Source organism: Artibeus jamaicensis, unplaced genomic scaffold (assembly GCF_021234435.1).
Source record: "Artibeus jamaicensis isolate MK-2021 breed Jamaican fruit bat unplaced genomic scaffold, CSHL_Jam_final contig_3174, whole genome shotgun sequence".
Taxonomy (NCBI): Eukaryota; Metazoa; Chordata; class Mammalia; order Chiroptera; family Phyllostomidae; genus Artibeus; species Artibeus jamaicensis.
The window spans coordinates 1,192,433-1,218,868 of record NW_026521738.1 but is presented as its reverse complement, the minus strand read 5'-3'; the positions used below and the strand labels follow the sequence as shown (position 1 = coordinate 1,218,868).

At 36.2% G+C, this 26,436-nt stretch overlaps 1 protein-coding gene across 1 annotated transcript in view; it reads left to right on the top strand.

The window, feature by feature from the left end:
* ALMS1 (ALMS1 centrosome and basal body associated protein) overlaps window positions 1-26,436 on the top strand; it is a 212,170-nt gene that overhangs the window by 17,111 nt on the left and 168,623 nt on the right. Inside the window, exons 4-9 of the mRNA XM_053663400.1 lie at window positions 12,696-12,891; window positions 16,625-16,742; window positions 18,330-20,056; window positions 20,300-20,415; window positions 20,520-20,669; window positions 25,334-25,493. Coding sequence (XP_053519375.1) covers window positions 12,696-12,891; window positions 16,625-16,742; window positions 18,330-20,056; window positions 20,300-20,415; window positions 20,520-20,669; window positions 25,334-25,493 — 2,467 coding nt within the window. The remainder of the gene's footprint in view (window positions 1-12,695; window positions 12,892-16,624; window positions 16,743-18,329; window positions 20,057-20,299; window positions 20,416-20,519; window positions 20,670-25,333; window positions 25,494-26,436) is intronic.

Genomic DNA, 26,436 nt, shown 5'->3' with positions numbered 1-26,436 from the left:
CCTGTGGTCCAGTCAAGTTGACACATAAAATTAACCATCATAACTAGATTTTCATATCTGCTTCTGCATTTGGTCCTTTGGGATATATTGTTTCAGTTGAAATATGTGAAGAAAATCTGGCCTTACATATAAATGTAGTTATAAAAGGAAGGCTTACATAGATTCCCTGCCTGAAAGCATGTCAGCGACCTGCAGGAAGCCACAGACCACACTTTGAGAGCCATTGATTTAGAACATAGTCATAAACTTAGAAGAAATAGAAAAATTATGACCAGATAGGAAAAAGCTCATATACGATATATGTTTAGGAGGAAAAAATAAAGCCTTACTCATAACGGTTAGATATTTAAAGTTGATTATCTAATAACATTGTAAGAAAGTGCCAAACTGTTTTCTAGAATGACTGTATCATTTTACATACTCCACAATGTGTGAGAGTTCTGGTTGCATTGCCTTCTTGTGAGCCCTTGGTATTATTGTCAGTTTTTTACATTTTAATAATTCTAGGTGTATTACAGTGTCTCAGTTCATTTTTTTAAATCCTCATCTGAGGATATGTCTATTGATTTTAGAAAGAGAGGAAGGGGGTAGGAGGGAGAGATAGAAAGAAAGAAACATCAGTGTGAGAGAGAACCATTGATCAGTTGCCTCCTGTACGTGCCCCAACTGGGGATAAAACCCACAACCTAGGCATGTGCCCTGACCAGGAATTGAACCTGCAGCCTTTTTGTGTAGAGATGATGCTCCAACCACCTGAACCATCCTGCCAGGGCTCATTGTAGTTTTTAACATGAATTTTCATAATGACTAATATTGTGCATCTTTTTTTGTGTTTATTTGTCATACATGTGTCTTTAGTGAAGTATCTGTTTAAAGTCTCTTACCCATTTTTTATTTTTTGGCCAATTCCATTTGTTGAGATTTGAGAGAGCTTTATATATTCTAGATGTAAGCCTTTATTAAATATGTGTTTTACAAATATTTCCTCCCAGGGTGTGTTTTTTCTTTGAATTTTCCTATCTGTCTTTGAAAGAGCAGAAGTTTTAATTTTGATGAAGTAGGTTTATTGATTTTTGGTTTTTATGGTTTGTACTTCTTGTGTCCTGAGAAATTTTTGACCTCAGTCTAGGTCACAAAGATTTTCTCCTGTTTTTGGTTAAAACAGAATTTCTCAGTCTTGCCACTTTTGACATTTTAGGCCAGATAACTTTTTGTTGTATGGGCTGTCCTGTGTATTGTAAGATGTTGAGTAGCATCCCTGGTCTCTCCCACTAGATATGAGTAATACTCCCCATGTTTGACCATATATATGTATGGGTCTGCTTCTGGAGTCTCTATTTCATTGATTTATTTGTTTCTCCTCATCTCAATGCCACACTCTTGATTACTGGACTATCTAGAAATCAGGTAGTATGAGTTCTCCCACTTTTTTCTCTTTTTAAAAATAGTTCTGCCTGTGCTAGGTTCTTTGAATTTCTATACATACATTTCAGAGTCAGCTTGTCAATTTCTACTAAAAAAGTGGGCTGGAATTTTGATTAACATTGCCTTGAGTCTATATATAAATTTGCAGAGAATTGACATCTTAATACTGAGTTCTCTAGTCCACAAACAGTAGTTCTTTCCATTTTATTTAGGTCTTTAATTTCTTCATCAGTGTTTTGTTGTCTTCAGTGTACCAAACTTAATGGGCATTTTGTTAGAATTACTGATATTTTTTAAAATTTCAATTTCCTATTTATCACAATAAATTGTTAATTTTCTATTGTTTATATAGAAATATATCATTGAATTTTTATGTTGACCTTGTATCCTATGACCTTGCTTATCTCATTTACTAGTTCTAGTAAATGTAGATCCTTTAGGACTTTATACATAGACAATTGTAACAACTGTATTTTTTCCTGTTTAATATACAGATTACCATTGAACAACAGAGGTTTGAATTATGTGGGCCCATTTATACATGGAATTTTTTTCATAACTACCTAAATGTTTTCGATCTGTGGTTGGGAGTCTAGAGGGGGAGGGCTGACTGTATGCATTGATCTATGCCATTTTATATAGGGACCTGACCATTTAAGGATTTTGGTATCATGGGGATTCTGAAACCAATCCCCTGTAGATACTCTGGGCAGTTAAATTTTGGGGGAGTGAAAAGTCATAGAAGATTTTCAACTGCACAGAGGGTTTGGCGCCTCTAACCCTGGGTGTTATTCAAGAGTCAATTGTATATGCCCTATATCACTTGCTAGGATCTACTTGTTCTTCTATTTGATTTATTAATACTTTGTGATCTGACCTCAACTGGATGAAAACAAGTGTTACCAATATATTTATGTAGCTGAACACAGTGAACACTTTTCTATCTTCACCTTAGAAGTAAATAGCATTTGACACTTAACCATTGCATAATTCTTAAAAATCATTTCTTGGCTTCTCCTGGTTTCCTTTCTACTCCTCTGGCTATTTATTCTTTCAGTTTTCTTTGCTTTATCTTCCCCTTTAAACCAACAATTCCACTGCTGGGATTACACCCCAAGAATTCTGAAACACCATTCAGAAGAACCTATGCACCCCAATGTTCATAGCAGCTAACCGAGTGCTAGAAGCAACCTAAGTGCCAATCAGTAAGTGAGTAGATCAAAAAACTGTGGTACATTTGCACAGTGGAATGCTACGCAGCACAAAGAAAGGAGTCCTACCCTTTGTGGCAGCATGGATGAAACTGGAGAACAATATGCTGAGTGAAATAAGCCAGGCAGTGAAAAACAAATACCATATGATCTCACCTATAAGTGGAACCTAATCAACAAAACAAACATGCAAGTGAAATACAACTAGAGACATTGAAATAAAGGACAAACTGACAGTAACCAGAGAGGAAGGAGGAGAGGGATATTGGGGGAAAACAGGGGAAGGGCCATCATGGAACATGTATAAAGGACACATGGACAAAGTCAAGGGGGATAGGTTTGAGGTTGGGAGGCGGGGTGGGTAGGGTGGAGGAGCGTGGTGGGGTGAAAAAGGAGACAACTGTACTTGAACAACAATTTTTCAAAAAGAAAAATATGTATAAATAAATAAACCTTGAAATCAAAGGTTTACAAGCTGTGGAACTGAATATGGCCCAAATATAATTTACAGAAACCATTTTTTTAGCATAGTATTTTAAAGTTTTTGAAGTAGAACACTTTAAAGTGTGCATGCAGTGCATAGTTGTCCATAAGTCCCATCACTTTGTAATTCCGGGCAAATTTACTCATTTCTATTTACCTCTCTGCCCCAGTACACATTCGAGTTTTTCACTTCTGCTTGAGATGTTGGAATGCTATGGTTCTCATCTAGGTCCAGGGCTTTATACTTAAAAATCTTAAATTTATATTTTCAGTTTATACTTCTCCCTTAGAATTTATACTTATCCAATTGCTTATATGCCCTTCCTGCTTATACATGTCAAAATATTGAGAGTTGAGGACCTTTTTATATTGATTTAAAAGGCATTATACAAGGAATCACTGTGTGACAGAAACATAGCAACAAAATATGCAGAAATATGAAGGAATGTTGAACAGAGATTTAAAATTTTATTTTTTAATGGAAAATTATGGAAGTATGTTTGTGTGGGGAAAGGAATGAATCATAGAGAGGGAAAGTGGGAAAATCACATATAGGAAGGAAATCACCAAAAAAAATTGGGAGATGAGAATGCTTTTGATAATTGGAAAGACTTTTTTTTAAGCCACAAGATGAAAATCTGTATACATAATGGGTTTGTAGATTTGGTGGTGGGAAGATTAGGAATTTTCATCTGCTATTTACTTGGTGCAGTATGAAATGAAGTCATCAGTTGAATTGGAGGAAAGATGGGCCTTGGTGGGGTGGTTCAGTTGGTTAGATACCCCAACTTCGGGTAAAGTACTGATACCCCAAGGTTGTGGGTTCTATCCCCAGTCAGGGCACATACAATAAATGTGTAAGCAAGTAGAACTACTATCAGTGTTTCTCTTTCTCTCTCTCTAAAATATAGATTTAAAATAATTTTAAAAAGAAAATGAGGAAGGAGAGTTCAGTTGAATTTTGAGAAGAAATAAGTAGTTATTTTAGTAAATCAACTCCCAGAAAAATACAGTAAGGTTTTTTCAGTAAATGCTGAGTGCCCTTGTGGTTCAGTGTCATCAGTTTAAAAAAAACCTGTCTAGGTATGTATTTTCTTCAGCAGTGCGCTACTGCTTGGATTCAGGTAAGGAGAAGATTCAACCAGAACTAAGCTTCTGCCAGGCAAGTGGGATAATGGGTGGAAAGGGCAACAAACTTAAAAATGTTTACAAGGTAGTAATTGTAAGGATTACTATGAACTCTCCGGATGGTAAAGAAGGAAATAGAAGTAAGAAAGGTATTATGAACAGTATAAATATGATAGGGTGATAAATCTATCATATGATATGATAAATTATTTAACCTTCATGAGGTTAAATAATTATTACAGTTAAGGACCTAGAGTAGAGTAAGTGATCTGTGAACCCCACTGGGTGGGTAGGAGACCAAATAGATAACATCTCTCATTAGCAGTGAATAGTAAACTGGGACCAGACTCAAACCCTGGTCAGAGGGGCTGAGGGTTAAGTCATGGACTAGGGATTTTGTTGTAATGAGAGTCAAAAAATGACTGGAACTCCCCTGCTTTAAAACCCTTTATTGTCCTACTATTCCCTATAGAGTGGAGTGCTCTCAAAAGATTTAAAATTAATGATTATCATTTATTTTCAGGTATTAAAAATTTTAAGAAAACCATGTTTCTAGCAATTTGGTGCTATAGATTTGACTTATTTATTCAGCATAGAAGAAATTGAGACATTTTGGAATGTCAAAGGTTTACTGTTTCAGAATCCCACAAGCCATGAGTAATGTTAATACTTTAGAGTATTTCTCTCCATTCTTTTCTCTGTATATATATTTGTATAACAGTTACTAGGTAACTGTTATTAGTGGATAGTTATCTTTTTAAAAAACCTAAAAAGTTTTTGGTTAGTATATTTTAAATACTAAAAATAGCTTTTCAGGAGACTTCCGGCCAAGATAGAAGCGTAGATAGACACACTGTGCCTCCTCATACAACCAAAAGAAGGACAATAGTCATTTAAAAATAAAAAAACAACTCGTCCCACGTTTGTGCACAGATAAACTGGGAGGAACAATTGGGGAGTGAGACAGACTATGTAACCCAGGGCCCCAGCACAGGGAAATAAAGCCTCAAATCACTGACAGAAAACAACTGTGGGGGTTGAGGTTGCAGTGGGAGAAACTCCCAGCCTCACAGGAGAGTTTGTTGGACAGACCCACAGGCTCCTAGAATTGTACACAAACTCACACAGGAATCAGCACCAGAAGGGCCCAGTTTGCTTGTGGGAAGTGGGGGAAGTGACTGAAAGCTGGCAGAGAGTGAAGCAAGTGCCACTGTTCCCTCTTGGACCCTTCCCCACATATAGTGTCACAACTCAGTGACATGGGTTACCCCTCCAAGGTGAACATCTAAGGCTCTGCTCCTCACTACGTAACAGGTGTGCTGAGACCAAAAAAAAAAAATGGCCCTAATGAAAGAACAGCTCAAAGCTCCAGAAAAAATACAACCAAGTGATGAACAGATAGCCAAGCTATCAGATGCACAGTTCAAAACATTGGTAATCAGGGTGCTCACAGAATTGGTTGAATTTGGTTGCAAATTAGATGAAAAAATGAAGGCTATGCCAAGTGAAATAAAGGAAAATGTAGAGGGAACCAAAAGTGATGGGAAAGAAACTGGGACTCAAATCAACAGTGTGTGGATCAGAAGGAAGAGAGAAACATCCAACCAGAAAAGAATGAAGAAACAAGAATTCAAAAACATGAGGAGAGGCTTAGGAACTTCCAGCACATCTTTAAACGTTCTAACATCTGAATTATAGGGGTACCAGAAGGAGAAGAGGAAGAGCAACAAGTGGAAAAGTTACTTGAACAAATAATAAAGGAGAATTTCCCCAATCTGACAAAGGAAATAGACTTTCAGAAAGTATAGAAAACTCAGAGTCCTAAAGAGGTTGGACCCAAGGAGTAATACACCAAGGCACATCATAATTACATTAACCCAGATTAAAATGAAGAATTCTAGAAGCAGCAAGAGATAAGGGGACAGTCACCTACAAAGGAGTGCTCATCAGACTGTCAGCTAATTTCTCAAAAGAGACCTTACAGGCAAGAAGGGACTAGAAAGAAGTATTCCAAGTCATGAAAGGCAAGCTTTAATTTAGAATGGAAAGGTAGATAAAGGGCTTCTCAGATAAGGTCAAGTTGAAGGAGTTCATCATCACCAAGCCCTTATTATATGAAATGTTGAAGGGACTTATCTAAGAAAAAAGATAAAAAACATGTACAGTAAAATGACAGCAAACTCACAATTATTTACAGCCACACCACCAACAAAAACAAACTAAGCAAACAACTAGAACAGGAACAGAACCACAGAAATGGAGATCACATGGAGGGTTATCAACAAGGAAATGGGAGGGGGGATGGGGGAAAAGGTGCAGCGAATAAGTAGCATAGATGGTAGGTAAAAAATAGACTGGGGGAGAGTAAGAATAGTATGGGAAATTTAGAAGTCAAAGAACTTACATGTATGACACATGCACATGAACTAAAGGGGGAATGTGGGTGGGAGAGGAGGATGTACAGGGTGGAGGGGAGTGAAGGAGGGAAAGTGGGACAACTGTAATAGCATAATCAATAAAATATATTTAAGAAAGTAAATACTAAAAATAGCTTTTCAAAGACATCTTGTTTGAAAATGTGAAAAATTTTCTAATTGTAATACATCTTTATGGATTCTGGTCATTTGGGAATGAAAAAAATCTATATTCTCTTAAAAAACATTTATGTTGGTCAAGGAAGAAGATTCCAATAATAGACTACAAAATAATGAAAACCAATACATTATATATCTAAGTATGTAGATCACTGTCAATATAATGCCATCTTTATATTTAAATAAGTAAATGTAAAATCAAATGATTTCATTATTTAACCAAATATTTTAGATAAAGAAAAACTACAAGTAGAGGAAACATGGTGAAGAGAAGAACAAATAACTAAATTAGAAAATATAATAAAATTGTTAAATTAAAGATAGAAAAAATGGATATATTACTAGTAAATCCAGTTTACTGGATTTTTTTCCCCAGTTAAAGGGGAAAAAAAACTTAGACCTATTAAAGCTTATAAGGTGGACTAGTAGTACAGCTAGGGAGGAAATGGACAGTTATAATAGTACCAGCCATCAAAAAGATTTCTGGACTGAATAGATTCACTGGTGAAATCCTTTATATTTTAAGGGAAATTGAATTTCCTTGTGTAAAATAAATATGGAACAAAGTTATATATGGAACAAGGTTAGAAAACAAGCAGGCATTCTAAAATACTGATTAGTTATAATCTTACTATTACTATATATGAGTAAAGATGTGAAAAAGTGTGCCAGAGCCCTGGCTAGTGTGGCTCAGTGGAATGAGTGCTGGCCTGCGATCCAAGGGACACTGGTTCTATTCCCAGTCAGGGCACATGCCTGGGTTGCGGACCAGGTCTCCAGTGGGGGCAGGGGGCTCAAGAGGCAGCCACACATTGATGTTTCTCTACCTCTCCCTTTTCTTCTCTTTAAAAATAAATAAAATCTTTTTTAAAAATTTGCTTGAAAATATGATTGAGAGTCTGATCCAGCACTACCAAGTAAGAAATGTGAAGGTGTTACAATATAAAAAATGTATTGCTATACTTTACCAGATTTAATTGAAAAAAGAAATGAAAGAGATGTTACAGCTGATAGCACAGAAATACAAAGGATCATAAGAGACTGCGAAAAACAGTTATACACTAACAAATTGTGATAACCTAGAAGAAACAAGTGTTTTTCTAGAAACATACAATCTACCAAGACTGAGTCAAGATGAAATAGAAAATCTGAATAGACCACATATTAGTAAAGAGTCAGTAATCAAAAACCTTCCAACAAACGGAGGTCCAGGACCACATGGCTTCACTGGTGAATTCTACCAAACTTTGTTAATACCAGTTCTCAAACTCTTCCAAAAAAAGGAAGGGGAACTCTTCCAAATTCATTTTATGAGGTTAGCAGTATCCTGATTCCAAAACCAGACAAGCATGCCACAAGAAGAGAAAATTATAGGCACTATCTCTGATGAAGAGAGGTGCAAAATCTTCGACAAAGTATTAACAAACCAAATTACACAGTACATCAGAAGGCTCAGATATGATCAAGTAGGATTTATTCCAGGAATGGAAGGTGTTTCGGCATTCTCAGGTTGTCAGTGTGATCTACCACATTAACAAGATGACGAATAAAAATCATATGATCATCTCAAATGCAGAAAAAAAGCACTTGACAGTATTAATCATTTAATTATGATGAAAGCTGAACAAAGTGGGTATAGAGGGAATGTACCTCAACAGAATAAAGGTCCAAATCATATATCAGAAATATATGACAAGCCCACAGGTAACATCATACTCATACTTTGATTTCATTAGACTTTAGTGAAAAGTTGAAAGATTTTCCTCCAGGATCAGGGACGCTAACTGACAAGGTACCACTCCTTCCACTTTTTTCAACATAGTTGGAAGTCCTACCCAGAAAATTTGGCAAGCAGAAGAAATAAAAGGCAACCAGATAAAAAAAAGGAAGTAAAACTGTCTCTATTTGCAGATGGCATGATACTCTAAAAGTGTCTACAAGAAAGAACTATTATAACTTAATAAATGTATTCCGTAAAGTTGCAGGATATAAAATCAGTACACAAAAATCAGTTGTATTTCTAGATACTAATGATGTACCATCATAAGAAGGATTAAGAAGAGAATCCCATTTATAATTTTATCAAAAAGAATAAAACACCTAGGAATAAATTTAACCAAGGAGGTAAAAGATCTGTACACTGAAAACTCTAAGACATTGATGAAAGAAGCTGAAGGAGATATAAAGAAATGGAAAGATACTCTGTTCATGGATTGGAAGAATTAATATTGTTAAAATGTTCATACTACCAAAAGCAAACTACAGATTTACTGTGAAAATTTCAATGGCATTTTTTCCCCACAGAATTAAACAAAAAATCCCCAGATTTGTATGGAACCACAAAAGACTCAGTATAGCAAAAGCAATCTTGAGAAAGAACAAAAGCGGAGGCATCACACCCCCTAATTTTAAACTATTGGGTTGGTCAAAAAGTTCATATGGTTTTTCCCACAATTTTCATTTTCACCAGTGACTTTATTGATTTGGATATTTTGAGTATGTCAGCTATTTCCTGCGTGGTGTAATGTTGATTGTTCTTAATTAATGTCTCAATTTGATAGCTCTCAACTTCTTTTGGTCTACCCAACCTTGGAGCATCATCCAGCGAGAAACCTGTAGCACAAAACTTCGCAAATTGCTTTTGACACTTTAGATCAGTCACAGTACCTTCTCCATATATGGCACACATTTTGTGTGTGTGTGTGTGTGTTTCAGTTGCATTTTTACCTTTCTTGAAATAATAAAGCGTAATATGCTAAAAATGTTGCTTATTTTCTATCTTAAATATTAAAATGGCTACACAGAAATTCACCAGTTTTGGTAGGTTTGTTTTTTTTTTTTTTAATGAAATCTGATATGACCTTTGTCACAATGCAGTCTAACATTGTTTTGAATGGAGTTAAAGACAGCTGAGTTCAATTAGAGTCATCTTATGGAAAGAAAATCCAAAGGAACTTCTTGGCCAACCTATATATTACAGAGTTACAGCAATCAAACCAGTATGGTATTGACATAAAGACATCCTCATAGATTAATGGAATGGAATAGAGAGCCCAGCAGTAAACCTGTGTATATATGGTCAATTAATTTACAACAAAGGAACTAAGAATACACAGTGGGGAAAGGACAGTCTCTTTAATAAATGATGTTGGGAAAACTGGACAACGATAGTCAAAAGAATGAAACTGGACCATTATCTTACACCATACACAAAAATTAACTCAAAAAGGATTAAAGACTTGAACATAATGCCTGAAACTCCTAGAAGAAAACATAGGCAGTAAGCTCTTTGACATAGGCATTAGCTGTGAATTTTTGAATCTCATGCCAAAAGCAAAGCAGCAAAACCCAAAAATAAACAAATGGGACTACATCAAATTCAAAAGCTTCTGTACAGCAATGGAAACCATCAACAAAATGAAAAGGCCACCTACCGAATTGGGGGAAATATTTGCAATTCATATATCTGAAAATGGATTAATATCCAAAATACATAAGTAACTTACACAACTCAATAGCAAAAAACAAACAATTAAAAAGTGGCCAACAGGTACATGAAAAGATGCTCAATATCATTAATTATAAGGGAAATGCAAATTAAAACCATAATGAGGTAAAATTTCACAGCTGTTCGAATGGCTGTTATCAAAAAGAAAAGAGCTGCCCTGGCTGGTGTAGCTCAGTGAATTGAGCACAGGCCTGCGAACCAAAGAATGGCGGTTCAATTCCCAGTCAGGGCACATGCCTGGGTTGTAGGCCAGTTCCCAGCAGGGGACACATGAGAGGCAACCATACATCGATATTTCTCTCCATCTCTCCTTCCTTTCCCCTCTAAAGATCAATAAATAAAGTCTAAAAACAGGAGAGAGAAAAAGAAAAGAGCCCTGGTTGATGTGGCTCAGTGGATTGAGTACCGACCTGTAAACCAAAGGGTCACTGATTTGATTCTAAGTCTAGGGCTCACGTCTGGCATGTGGGCCAGGTCCCCGGTAGCAGATTCATGAGAGGCAATTACAAATTGATGTCTCTTTCCCTGTCTCCCTCCCTTCCCCTCTCTCTAAAAATAAATAAATAAAATCTTTAAAAAAATAAGTGTTAGTAAGGATGTGGAGAAAAGGAACTGCACTGCTGGTGGGATGTAAACTGATACAGTTACTGTGGAAAACAGTATGGAGGTTCTTCAAGAAATTAAAAACAATTACCATATGAAGCAGCAATTCCTCTTCTGGGTATTTACCCATAGAAAATTAAAACACTCAAAAAATGATGGAATATCTACTCCATGTTCACTGAATTTTATTATTCCTAATAGCCAAAATATGGAAACATCCTAAGTGTTCATTGATAGATGAATGAATAAAGAAAATGTGTTATATACATACAACAGAATGCTATTCAGCTATCAAAGGAATGAAATCTTGCCATTAGGGGCAACATGGGTGGGCACTAAGGGTATTGTACTAACTGGAATAAGTGGGACAGGGAAAGACAAATACTGCATGGTCTCGCTTATATGCGGAATCTAAAACAAAACAAAAAACTAAGCCTTAGATATGGAGAACAGATTGATTTCAGGGTGGATGGGGTAGGGAGTGGGGGAAAAGGGTGAACTTTTCGGGTCTTTTTAAATTATTAGTTTAAGTTCACAAATTGTAAATGTTCGTTAATGAATCCTAGTATGACTGTTGTATGACAGAATATGTTAAAGACTGCTAGCAAATGTGGTTGAAAGTCTGATCTGCCACTGCCAAATAAGAAATGCAAAGATGTTGCAATATAACGAAAGTTATTGCTATGCTTAATCACATTTAATTGGGGGGAAAAAGCTATGATGTAGTTTGATCAAATTCAGTGCTCACTCCTAATCAAATTAATTCAATATGAAAATAAAAGAATGCTTTTCTGGCATCATAGAAAGAATATTCTTAATTAACCAATACCAAATTTAGAAGAAAAATAACCCTATAAAACTTGTTATCATTAGTATTTAATTCAACTTTAATTTAACATTGCTACGTAATATGGTCTGAGGATTGGTGCCAGTCCATGAATTTCTTGTTACTGGTTTTTCAAGAGATAAGTACAAAAGTTGAGATGAAGTGTTTAGAAAGTTTTATAGCATTTTGATAGTGTGATGTTATGTTTTTTTTTAGAACTAAAAATGAAACACTTAGGCTTGTGTTTGTATTTTGGGCTTAAATTTAATTTTTCTAGTTATTTTTACTAGTTTTTAAATTCCTTACTATTTTTATTAACATTTTAATAAGATGTCTTCCTGTGGAGAATTAGAAGTAGGAAAAACTGACTCTTCCCATAGTTATTTTTTGAAGTATTGCTGTGAATCATGCCACTGATGTAAGAGGATAAACATTTGAAAGACAACTATCACTATCCATTAATAGTAATGAATGGATATCCATTATCCATTATCCACAACATCCATTTATGGATGATATGATACTATTATTGAGAGAAGCAAAGAGTCAGTGGAAACCGGTATAGCTAATAAAAGTTCAATAAAGTGGTCACATGTAGAGAATATTGTAGCTTTAGGTTTGGATTGTTTTTTCAGCATTTTTATAATGAAATTGTAAGAATTCATTTTATAGAATTATATTCATTAATGAGAACCAATTGGCAGGAATCACTGGCAGATTAAAATTGTTAAGAGACAGGTATGAGGTATAAAATATAGTTAATATTGTGAAAAACAAAAAGAAAAGCCTTTTTATAAACTTTGATGAGAATGTTATCCAGTAGGAAACGTGTGAGTGGATATTTTAATCTGGATGTTAATATTTATGTTAATTCAGTTAATAACTTAGCATATTTTCTTTCAAAATTATTGTTTTAGAAAACAGAATCTTGGCATTTTCTTCCTCAAGAAATCGACTCTTCCTACACCTCGGATACAACCCAGACCAGGTTTAAAGTGAGAGAGGAAGGGAAAGAAATGACAGACTTCCCCTCTGTGGAGGAAGGTATATTGACCCAATCAGAAAATCAAGTAAAGGAACCCAACAGAGATCTCTTTTGTTCTTCATTGCTAGGTAATGCCTCTTTTTTAAAAAACTAGTATTAATACTTCTTTTAAAATCCTTACTTTTGGAGGACTTCAAGTCCTGCATTTAAATCCTTTCTTTTTTTTTTTTTAATTTATTTTTTAATGTATTTTTTCCCATTACCATTTATTTCCTTTACACTGTCCCACCCTATTCCTGCAAACCACACTGTTGTCCATGTCCATGAAGTCCTTTCTTGAGCTGAGGAGCTCTGTAGCGCCCTACTCAAAGATACTAAGCTATTTTTGGTTTCCATACAGTCCAGCTGGTGTAGTTATGTTAAATGTGCAGTTGCCTCTCGTTTTATCATACACTATTGCTCACAGAAGGCAGAAAGTTGGTAACTTCCTCTCTAGTGGTTATGCCTCCTCAGTCCTGAATTTGCGGAAGTTTTTCTTGGGGTAAACCATATATAAAACTTTGACTATTCAGTAAATACAAGCAAAAAACAAATGTTCATACTTACCTTATTAGATTCTTAGAATTGATTACAGCATATGTTATTCTCTGTTTTCAGACTCAAAAATTGAGATAAAGAGGTTAAATGACTTGTCTGAGGTAGTTCTTACTGCTTTCCTTTTCTGTATTTGGAACTGATTTATTAGTTCTTTACAAAAGGTAATCTTCAAGTTCCTCTCAAATCATCAAAGTAGGAGATAGAATAAATTGTACTGTTAACTACTTTGTGCCATATGAATGCTTTGTGGATATGTATGAGTGCTAAACCGATATGGTAATTTAATTTTTTTTTCATGCCTAATTATAGTTCAGACAAATAGTACTTTGTTCTTCCTTCCTTCAGATTTTTTTCAAAAATCGGAAAGATACTACCACCAGATTTTTTTTTGGAATTAGCTGTTGTCAGAGAAATGGGTTTAGTCGTGAAGTTGTCTTGTCAGAGGTTTTTAGAGGAGCAGGAATAGGAATTAAGTTCTTTTCAAACATAGGCTAATGCTGTTCTAAATATTAATGCCAATGTATTCTGTGATGTGGATCATCAAAGTCAATTTTAACTGCAGTTTCACATTTTAAGAAAGATGTTGACAACATTAGTGTTCTTTTGTGGGAGGAGATGACTGTGATAGTAGATGAAAGAGAAGACTGCTATGATCAGGTATTCAAAGAGCTGTCATGCCAAAGAGGAAGCAACTTATTTCATTCATTCATCTGTTTAACAAATATCTAAGTGCCTATTGTGTGTTCAGTGCTAGGGATATGTAAATGAAAGCTATCATCTTTGGGGAAGACAATCCAGTAAACAGAAAATAACAGGCCATCTATGACTACTTTACTGGTCTGTAGCAGGAGTGTGCAAACTACAGGCCACAGGTCAAGGCCTGATTTTTTTTTTACAAGCTAGGAATGGTTTTTGCATTTTTAAAGGATTATAAAAACAAACAAAATTTTTGTGACAAGAAACCACATATGACTAGCAAAGCCTAAAATATTTACTGCTTGGTCTTTCACAAAAATATTTGCTAATTCCTAGTCTAGAGGTTAAAATGAGAGTATATATCTTATTAAAAGGCTGTTTTAGACTTGATATAAGAAAGAACTTACCCTGTCCAGTGTGGCTTAATTGGTTGGACGTTGTCCCACAAAGTGGAAAAGTTACTGTTGTTCGATTCTGGTCACGGCACATGTCTGGGTTGCAGGTTCAGTCCCTGGTCCCGACACATGCAGCAGGTATCTGATCGATGATTCTCTCTCACACTGATGTTTCTCTCCCTCTCTCCCTCCCTCCCTCCCACTCTCTCTACAAGTAAAGAAAATCTTTTAAAAAATAAAGAAGGAACTTACTACTAGAGCCATTTATTAGTGCAAAGGCTACGAACAAAAAAAGTGAGCCTGTGTCATGGCAAATACACAGGCAAATACACAAAAATGTCAAATAGAATTCTCTAAAAAAAATTTCAGTATTTGGTAGGAGATTGTGATTGGCTTCTAAAATTTTTTGTAACATAAAGGTTTATAACTGTCTTCTCATTTACTACAGATGAAGCAGAACATTTTTGATTTTTAGAGCAGATCCATAGATCTTAATGACCACAAAGAAATTTCATCATTGCTATTTCATTATGTGTGAACACTGCAGTCATTGTGGGACATTAGTCTCCCCACTGGCAAGTGTCATCATGAAAACTGGTGCCAGAACAGTTGGATATCTCAAAAAAAAAAGAGTGATCCAAACTATCAGCAGTGTCCAAATGTGAGGAAATGTGGGGTCTTTGTGGGGGGAAAAAAAAAAACTTAATGATTCTTAGAAGGTGAAAGACTTAACCAAAATTATGAAAACAAGGTTACAAAGGTTTATGACTGAGTCCTACAGTCAAGGCCAAAGAGGAAATGCCAGTTAGTCCTTGGTGGTAACAATTTCTCTTTTTTAATTAATTGATTCAGTAAATAAATAATACATTTATTTTGAATGCCTGCTAAGTGTAGCAGGTATTTTGCTAGGCACTGAAGATACAGCTGTGAATAAAGTTCACATGGAGTTTTCAATCTAGGTGGCAAGCGGACAGACAGAAAATTAAAACAAGACTGGGGTATTTATGATAGGGAAGATATATAGTTCTTGTAGGCATTCTGACATTAAGAAAGTAAACTACAGCAACAGTATTATTATGTGCATATTGAAAGAACCATTTAGTTTTAGCAAAATATAACCCATCCAGATAAGTGAATATTAAATAGGATACTATTGGTTGTATAGAGTTGTTTCTATGAATATTTAATTTTTTGCATTTTAATTGTGTGAATGCTATAAGGAATAAGGAGTTTATACCTATTTTGTATATATTCAAGGGTATTCTAATAAGAATTATTTAAGCTGGCATTCAGGAATTCACAAGAATTTTGTTTCTTTTTAAATTAATAGTTCTTAAACTTTTTGGTCGTAGGACTACTTCACTAAAGTTACTGAAGACTCTAAAGACCTTTTGTTTATGTAGGTTATTGATATTTTTCCATATTAGAAACAAAAACTCACCAATTTAAAAAAAGAACTCATTAAAAATAACCTTTATTGCATTTAACATAAATGACATAGTTTTATAGAATAATAGCCATATTTCAAAACCAAAATATTTAGAAGAGTATCATTATTTTACTTCTAAAGATCTGTAATGTCTGACTTTATAGAAAACAGGTAGTTTCTGATATCTGCTTCTACATTCCATATCATACATATCACTTCTGGAAAATTCCACTATACTTTTGTGAGAGAATGAGAGTAAATAAGACAAATGATATCTTAATATTATTTTGATAATAATTTTGACCATAGGCACCTCCTGAGAATGTCTTAGAGATGCCAGGGAGCCCATGATCCACACTTTGATGTAAAATGGAGGAAAACATTCATGATGGTTGAGAACACTTGCTAAAAATTAGTGTTTAGGATCAGATGTCACTCTAGCACTTACCACTGTTTGAATGTGGGCAGATTACTTTATATTCCTTAAATTTTGTAATCATGTTTTCCCACCTATAAGATAGGTATAATAATACTCATCCTTCAAGCTTGTCATGAGGATTAAGTGAAATGTAGGTTTAGTTGCTTAGACCTTGTCAGGTAGTTGCTGCCACTGTTATGTTACCATAGTAAAGCTTGTAGAAACTTCCAGATGGCAGCATGTTTAGGTTCTTTAAAGTATTATGTGAGTAAGCTAAAAAGTTCATTTTTAGTATTTCCAACATTTTCACATTTGAAACTTTGCAGTCATACAGGACAGCTTTGCTTCTCCTGATTTGCCTTTGCTGACATGTTTGACACAAGACCGAGAGTTTGGGCTTGACTCCTTATTTCACCAAAGTGAACTAGATTTTGCGCCTCTGAGGTAGGATGATTTATGTTTTTATGTGCATGTAACCTTTCTACTCTTTCTTGTTCTTAGTTACTATTAATATTAATGACTTTAGCCTAAGGTCAGAGTTTGGGGGAGGGGTTAGGTAGCCTCAGCTTACACTCGGAAAGTAACAAGACCCTGAGTTAAGTAAGACATGATGCATAGCAGTTTGTCATAGTAACATATGTATGGGTAAAGATGAACCAGGCTACTGTAGTGTATTTAAAAATAATTTCTAATATATTCTAGCATTTCAGCCATATTTTAATTTAGAAAGCACACTGAGTTTTTCTTTTTAATGCATTTCCCCTCATGCTTTCCATCACCCAACCTCATTGTGTAAAAATCATTTGTTTCACTTGTTTGGCACTTTCATTTTGGTCAGCTGATATTGAATGAGCCTCATCTGATAGGTGTGAATATGAAGTAACAAGATTTCTCTAACTGACATGTCTAAATTAAAAATTATTCTAAATTAATATTCTTTAGAATAGTCATAATGGGAGACAGCTCTGGAATTATCCAAGAATTATAAGTTTTACTCTTTTAGAACAAAAAAAGACCTTAAATTAAAAACCATAGGCCCTGGCTGGTGTAGCTCAGTGGATTGAGCACGGGCCTGCGAACCAGACAATCGTGCTTTGATTCCCAGTCAGGGCACATACCAGGGTTGCAGGCCAGTTCCCTGCAGGCCAGCTCCCAGCAGGGGACGCATGAAAGGCAACCATACATTGATGTTTCTCTCCCTCTCTCCTTCCCTTCCCCTCTAAAGATAAATAAATAAAAATCTTAAAAAAAAACCCTGTAGATGTTTACTGAGTAAAAATTTCTGCCCTTCTACATGTATTACTTTAAATTTGTTTTTTTAAGATTTTATTTAGCTATCTTTACAGGAGAAGGGGAGGAGAGAGGGAGAGAAATATCAATGTATGGTTGCCTCTTGTGTGTCCCCTGCTGGGAACTGGCCTGCAACCCAGGCATGTGCCCTGACTGGGAATCGAACCGTGGTTGCTTGGTTCCCAGGCCTGCGCTCAATCCACTGAGCTATACCAGCCAGGGCCTTACATGTATTAGTTTAAAATTACTTTAATGAAAAGTGTTTTGTACACAACAGCCAACTGATGTTTAGATTACTGTTGTATTTTGAGGGGGTGGGGGAAGTACTCTTACACCACTTAAGTGGTTTTCAAGAGCATAATAAACTAGTAAAAGAACTAGTTAAATGAATTTTAAATTATAGTAGGTGATAAATCAAACATTTTAAATAGTAAAATTTGAATTTTCCATTCAAAGAACAATTTTTTGCCAATATGAAATTAGTCATATTTTTGGCAATAATGGTTTAGAGTGGCCTGTGAATATATTAGGGTCACAGGATGGTAGTTCACCTTCTGTTTATAAAATATTTGCTTTGTTCAGTTATTACTATTTTAAAGGAATTTGAAATTAGAACTTTGTTTTTGAACACACTTCAAATAATCTTTATCAATAATATATCAATTTTGTATTTTTTATGTTGGTATTTTAAAAAATGTTTTAAATGTGTAACTTTTTCTATTTTTAACTGTATATTTACAGGGTGATTCCTGGTAAGTCTGAAGACACAGAATGGTTTTCTCGACCGTCGGAAGTTAGTGAGGCTTTATTCCAGGCAGCCTCAGAAGTAGCTTCAGACGTAGTTAATAGTCATTTTAATATACCTCAGCACACACTTATAGGGAGTACAGCTCTTGAGTCACAGGGCTCTTTTTTATATCCTGAACAAGGAACCAAAGAAGAGACTGTTTCATCTGGTGCAGCTGATGAACTGAAAACCCCCAAAGACTCTGATAGTTATGATGCTCTTTGTTCACACATGTCATGGAAGACACAAGAAGTTACACAGGAGCCAGAAACCACTTTAGCTAATAAAGATCAACTTTCTTTTTCAACTTCATCTGATACAAGTGAGGAGGAATATGTAACTACTAAAGAAAGAGACCGTTTTGATGCTTCTTGTTTATATGTGCAGTATTGGACACAAGAAGCTTTACAGCAGTCAGAAAAACATTTAACCAGTAAAGACCATGATTCTTGTTCAGATTCATCTGACACAATTGATAAAAATAAAATTTCTGAAGGAATTGGCAATTTTAGTGCCCCCCTTTCATGTATGCCACGGAGCGAACAGGGAGCTTCACACCATCCAGAAACATGTGCAGTCAGTAAGGATCATGTTTCTTTTCCACATGAAGTTGCTTCTTATTGTAATAATAAAATGTCATATTCTTTCTTGCATTGCTTGTTGGAAAGGAGAGGAAAAAGTGTTCCCTTGATGTCTGATAGTCATTATTTTGAGAGGGTTTATTTAAGGGCTCCTGCTGAGAATGAGGTAAAACAAAATATGGTTTCTTTGGAGGGTTATGAAAGAAATGAAGAAGGTCTGGGGAAAGAATTATCTCAAAGTTTTGAACTAAAGGAAAATAGCAGCACTTTAGTATTTTTGAAGTTGTGTCCCAGTTCTTCAGAAGTACAGTATATTGAGAATGTTGTAGTTCCTGACGATTCTGTAAAAGTTTCAGAAACACATATATTCTCCAGGGAAAATGATATCTCTAAGGTAGAGACTTCTGGTGGTCCTCTTCAGACTATTACATCCAGCTTGGATGAGACATCAGAACAACTGTATTTTCAAGAGGAACGAAACCAAAAGGCAAGTGCTGCTTTTGGTGGGAAAAATGTTAATGCTACTGAAAATGTAGCCTTTGAGGCAGTTATTGCCTCTATTGAGCCTTCCAAGAAAGAGAATACAGGAAACGAAATCCAGACTGACTTCACTAAATCTTTAACAAATTATAGCCAAGGTAGTGAACCAAAAAATTCAGATCTTTTCTTGTTAAATTACAATGATGCCAACTCTTTCTTTGATAAATTTAGTCATCCACACTGTCAGTCTACTCCTGGGGTGTTTGAACCAGCAGCTTCAAAACCATTGTTGCATAAAAATGATGATGATGTTAGCTCCATGTACTGGCATAACAATGCAAAATTACTCCCCGGTGTTCCTCAGGAAATGTTTATTAGGCCACTCTCTTCTACTCCTTTAAGTGAAAAATCTCACAGCCAGGTTGTTGGTCTTTGCAAAACACAAAGCCCTCTATTTCAGTGTGGTGTAGACAATGAACCATTTCTTCCCGTTGCAGAGAAGGCAGAATCTTCAAACATTACTTACCCACTGAAAGTATCGGCTTCAGATTCTTTGTTTTTGCAAGATTTAAAGCAGCAAACCTTTGAAGAAGTTGCAGATTCTTCAAACTATACTTTGGGTAAGAATGTAAATTCTAGTCATGTCATTGAACGTCCATCTGCAGCTGTAGGAAGCAGCTTTTCAGCAAACTTGGTGGCACATGACGCAAAGTCACAAGGTGCTTTACCAATGACCAATGATGCATCATTAATTGCAGTTGGCCAGGAGACATTGCTGAAAGCTGATGAAATTCCTCGGCCTATGGAAGCCAAGTCCAGTTTTACAGTACATACAATTATACAAAATGACTCCTATTTTGTAGAAGGCCTGCAGGGGAAGTCTGAGTCTGACAGTACTCTGGGTGATGAGACTGAATGCTGTAGCCTAGATGAAAATGCTGTTGTATGCAGTAAAAGATCTACTGAGCTACAAAGAGAGGTGAGATACAATAAGATGATAGTTGGAGAAAACATGATCTTTTGCAGTATTGTTTCAGGAAATGGCATTGTTATTTGTTTTTATTTTTTTTTGCTATTTCTCAGATGTGTGACCAAGGTGACTTGAGTGGTGAGTGCATTGAGGTAACATGTTTAGAAAATTTGCTTGATGATCTAGAGATTTGTGACAGCTCCTTGCCCTGGGAATCTGCTTTACAACAACCATCCAAGGAAGAGAGCAGTTTTGAAGAGCCTGTAAGTTTTTCCAGTTGACATTTCTTATGGGGCAGTGAAAGAAATATTTTAGTTGAAAAATGGGGATAAAAGTGCCTGTTTATGGTCTCTAATACCAACTTGTGATTTGTAATCTGATCTTTATCTGATATGCAGGAGTATGGTTTATTAATTTGTTAGAGATTGGCATAAAAGAAATGTTCGTATTTTGTAGACTGTAAGACTTAGTGAGTTTAGTGGTATCTTGGACAAAGCCATCCTTTGGCACACCTAGGTCTTTCATCATGAGGCATCCTAACTCTTCCAAGTTGTGCCAGCAAACACCTTTGGGACAGGCCCTGGCCAGGTAGCTCAGTTGGTTAGAACATCAGCCCAGTATACCAAGGTTGTAGGTTTGATTCCTGGCCAGGGCATGTACCAGAATCAACCAATGAATGCATAAATAAGTAGAAGAACAAATCGATGCTTCTCTTTCTCTCTCTCTCTCAAATCAGTAAAAAAAAAATTTTGGAAAAAAAAAAGATCCTTTGTGGCAGAGTTAAAAAGTGTAGCCTCGTTCATGGAGTCATTGGTATCTGCTTTTTCTACCCCCTCTGCCTTTCACTGTACAGGCCTTGGAATAGGCCCTGGAAATATTCAAGTATTTCTTTTTAGACACTCCTGAAAGATTTGATTTCAGAGGTATCTTGAAAATTTTAAGAATCTGTATTTACCCAGGAAGGATACTGAGGTAGTTACTATCCAAACTAGTTAGTATCCCCAAAGGGAACTAACTACTTCCCTTCCCACATGAGCAACATGTTTATGTATAATTACATTTCCTTACCCTCTATATCATCATTATTTTCTGTGTGTGTACCAAAAGATTATAACCTTGAGGGGGTAATAAAAATTCCATGTCAATGTTTCTTTTATACAAGGATTCGTTTTCCTGGGTCTTTGGATTCCTTGGCTTTAATGTCCCTCTGGTCCCATTGCCCTTCCTCTTTTGTCGGATACTGTCAGCTCTAACCTGGGTCCCACTTCCTTATAGTATACACTAATACCCTATGTATTTTTATGTGTTATGTGTAGATATTAGTGCTATACATAATGTTACTTTCCTTTTCCTGTTTTCCCAGGTATAAGATCAGCATGGTATTGGAAAACTACTAGTTACAGTTGCAACTATTAGACCTTTAGGTTCAGGCACCTGATAAGAGGAAATGAACAAAGATATTATGATGAACTTTTCCTCTTATTTTTAATGTGTTGGATTTAAAAAAGATTTTAATATGGAGAGCTGTTAGGCTAGTTTTATTTTATTCATTCTAAAATAGGCATTGTTTAATTTAATTTTCAATCTAATAACAGTGGGGATGAAAGTGATAACTTTGTGCTCAAATACTGTGCTAAGTTTTACTTATAAACATCAGTTTGTTTAGTCTTTTTGTCAATCTTATTAGGTAGAATTGTTGGGAATTATTGCCATCCCCATTTTTATAGATAACAGAGTTAAGGAACTTGCTTATCATGTAGTAGGTAGGGGAAGTCTGATTTAAAACTAACCTTATCTGTGTACTTAACCACAATGCCATAAACTGTCTCCCTGTTTGGCTATTTTTCACTGAAACCAAGGCCAACATTTTGCAATATTTTGGCGAGAGAGAAGTTTTTGAATTTAGTTTCAATAAGAATGAGAAACAAAATCTAATCAGTTTTAAACATAGTTTCTATATTTTTAAATAAATTTATTTATTTTTTTTGAATTGATTATGCTGTTACAGTTGTTCTATTCCCCCCTTCATTCCCCTCCACCCTGCCCCCCCCAACCCCACCATTACCCCCCTTTAGTTTATGTCCATGTGTCTCAAGTCCTTTAGGTTCTATATTTCCCATACTATTCTTGCCCCCCCCATCTATTTTCTATCTACTGTCTATGCTACTTGTTTTCTGTACCTTCTCCCCCCTTCTCCTCCTCCCACTCCCCTGTTGCTAACCCTCCTTGAGATCTTCATTTCTATGTTTCCACTCCTGATCTAGCTGTCCTTTTAGTTTGCTTTCGTTTTAGGTGTGGTTGTTAATAACTGTGAGTTTGTTGTCCTTTCACTGTTCATGTTTCTTTAACTTCTTTTTCTTAGATAAGTCCCTTTAACATTTCATATAATAAGGGCTTGGTGATGATGAACTCCTTGAATTTGGTCTTATCTGAGAAGCACCTTATCTGTCCTTCCGTTCTAAATGAAAGTTTTGCTGGGTAGAGCAATCTTGGTTGTAGGTCTTTAGATTTCATGACTTGGAATATTTCTTTCCAGCCCCTTCTTGCCTGTAAGGTCTCTTTTGAGAAATCTGCTGACAGTCTGATGGGGACTCCTTTGTAGGTGATTGTCCCCTTAGCTCTTGCTGCTTCCAGGATTCTTTCCTTCATTTTAATTTTGGCTAATGTAATTATGATATGCCTTGGTGTGTTTCTTCTTGAGTCCAACTTTTTTGGTACTCTCTGGGCTTCTTGGATTTCTTGGAAGTCTATTTCCTTTGCCAGATTGGGGAAATTTTCTTTTATTATTTGTTCAAATAGTTTTTCCACTGGTGGTTGTGTCTTTCCCCCTTCTGGTACCCCTATAATTCGGATATTGGAGCGTTTATAGATGTCCTGGAGGTTCCTAAGCTTCTCCTCATTTTTCTGAATTCTTATTTCTTCATTCCTTTCTGTTTGATGATTTTTTTCTTCTTCCTTCTGGTCCACTCCATTGATTTGAGTCCCAGTTTTTTTTTCATCTCTATGGGTTTCCTGTGGAATTCCATTCATTTCCCCTTAATTTAGCCTTCATATGTTTCTCTAATTTGTGGCTATAGTCCACCAGATCTGTGAGGAAGCTGATGACCAGTGTTTTAAACTGTGCGTCTGAGAGATTTGCTATTTCTTCGTCACTTAGATTTATCTCTGGGGCTTTGAGGTCTCCCTGCGACATTTTTGGTCTGTTCTGGCCCTTTAAGTGGGAGGAGCGGCGCCTTGGAGTCCCAGGTCGCTGGGTTGTGACGCTGTATGTGGGGGCGTGGTCAGAGCGGGGAAATGGCGCCACCGCCGCCGCCGGTCCAACCGCTCACTCCCTCACCCGCGTGCAACCAGGCAACCACAGTCAGCTCGCTGCCACCGCCTCCCCACTGTCTCCTCCGTAGTCGCTCACCCGGTGGGCCGCTCGGTCGCTCACTAGGTCCAATCCTGGGTTTGGAACCTGTGCGACTGGATTCACGCGTCTGGATTCCGCGCCCGGGTCGATCGAGCCCTCCTTTGTAACTCCTCACCCGACGCCGGTTTCGCCCCTTACCGGTCGGGCCGAAGAATTTGTTGTTAGCGGACTTCCGAAAAGTTCAGTTTTCCGTGTTCTGGTTGTGTTTTCTGATGCTAATATTTAGTTGTCCCTAAACTTGGTTGTGTGAGGAGGCACGGCACATCCACCTAAACCTCCATCTTGGCGGAAGTCTCCAGTTTCTATATTTTTGATGCTACTTTTATAACTTGTATGAACTTTTTCATATAAAGAAAAATATTTTAAAAAAATGAAAATATATTCAGTTAATAGCAATATGCTGAAGTTAACTCTGACCACGTTCCAAATTTTATTTACCCTAATATGGTGAAAAGTCATATATGTTTATGCACTAACATCACCAATAATGGTTACTAGTTCCTTTTTTATTTTATTTTTATTTTATTTATTTATTTTTAGAGAGAGGAGAAGAGAGGGAGAAGAAAGGTAGAGAAACATCAATATATGAAAGAGTCATTGATGAGTTGCCTCTTGCACACCCGCAGCTAGGATCCTGACTGGGAATTGAACCAGTGTCCTTTTGGTTCGCAGACTGATGCTCAATCCACTGATCCTCACCAGCCAGGGAACTAATTCCGTTTTTAGCAAGGACATGTTGGGATCTGGTAAAAGTTTAGGAACTTCTTTATCAGCATTTAACCTTTACTTCACTCTCAGTTTATATTTCCAACTACTTTTGTTTCAAGAAATTTGAAGATTTTTGTTTTTAGGTAACTGATCACAGATACAATTTTTTGATGCTCTTACTGTTCTTCTAAACATTTGTGGATTTCTTGAAAATTTTCGGTTTTTTCTTCTCTCCTTCCCTCTTTTCTTTCCACAACACAGCTCTTCCTCTTTAAAAATCCTTGTACCATAGTTCAAATTTTGCAGTGATCATACTATTATAAGGAGAAAACTCTGAGTAATAAAACATTTCTAGGCCCTGGCTGGTGTAGCTCAGTGGATTGAGCGCAGGCTTGTGAAGCAAAGGGTCACCGGTTCGATTCCCAGGCAGGGCACATACCTGGGTTGCAGAGCAGGTCCCCAGTGGGGAACACGTAGGGGGGCTGCCGCATGGTGCTGTTTCTCTCCCACTCTTTCTCCTTCCCGTCCCCTCTCTCTGAAAATAAATAAATAAAATATTTTTAAAAAAAAACATTTCTCGGCTTCCTATCTGTCATATTCTATACGGGCAGACTTCCAGACCCTTAGAATAATTTATAGAGTCATCTTGGAATTGACCGAACAAAATATGACCTGGATATGAATTCAGGATGATTGAGAATATAATCTTAAGGACTGGTATAACTGGTTAGTATTTATAAAAGTGAGGTTTGTACTTATATTTTAGCAGATAAAAAAAGTAACCTTATTTTTTATCTCTTTTCCTAGGTTGGTCATTCTGATATGGATATTAATCAGTCTTTTGCATCTGTATTGCCTTCATTTGTTCCTCATGAGCCAAACAGAGAGTTGGAGTATCACAGTTCAGATCTCAGAATGTTGAGGGTATCTCCTGAGATTGTGCCAGAGACTCTCAAACATTTATCAGGTATGTAGAAAAGGAGATACTGTGTCCTTATTGGTTAGCTTGTTAAAAATATCTTGCTATGGCTAATTTTTTATTTTTGAACTCCTGCAATAATATTAACTTTTGATTAAGTGTATTTATAACTGCCCAGGTCTCTTTTATTAGGTGAACCATTTGATTTTTCATCACTTTCTTCATGATAGTATTGAGAACTGAATTAAATGGAGAATTCTAAATTAGAGTCGGTTTGTTTCTATATTCCTTTCTGTGGTTTGAAGGGAAAAAATTAATTGAGTACAAGAGGATAAGAGTAGATGTAAGTAAGTTGGTAGAGAGGAAACTGAGAGCTCAGTTTTGAGGCAGAAAGCAAGATTATCTGCTATGGGAGGTGGGGGCTGGTGGAGGGGCTAGGTATTCAGAGGAGAGTGGCTCGGTGAAGGCTCAGAACTTACGTTGCAGTGAGCAGGAGAGGAACCGACTAAGAATGAGCAAAAGAATTGGCAGGTAGTTCTGAGAAGCAGCGGAGGCTAGAAATGATTTTATAAAGTCATCAGCCTGTATATCTGATTTTTCTGTATTAAAACTCAAGAATGGAGAAGACGAATTATGGAATTGATCCTTGGTTGTGGAATTTGGGTGTAGTGGAAAGATAGCATTGGAAGGGAATCAGTGAGAGATGAGTTGATCAACTATTGGTTTCAGCCAGAGAGAAAGAAAAGAAGTCAGGAGAGTTGTTAGTCAGGGAGAAAATAAAGGAACAGAGGTTTGTTTATGAAGATGAATACATGAAGTGGGTATGAGTTACTGAGAGAGCTATGAGAACATGTAATTTTGATCAGAGTGAGTTACTGTATTTAAATGTGAATCAGTTTGAAGATTCATTGCTTGGCCCTGAGAGGATTAGATAGTAGGAGTTGAATAAAGATCACTGGGATAAAATAAAATGAGAGTTTTGAAGCTAGCT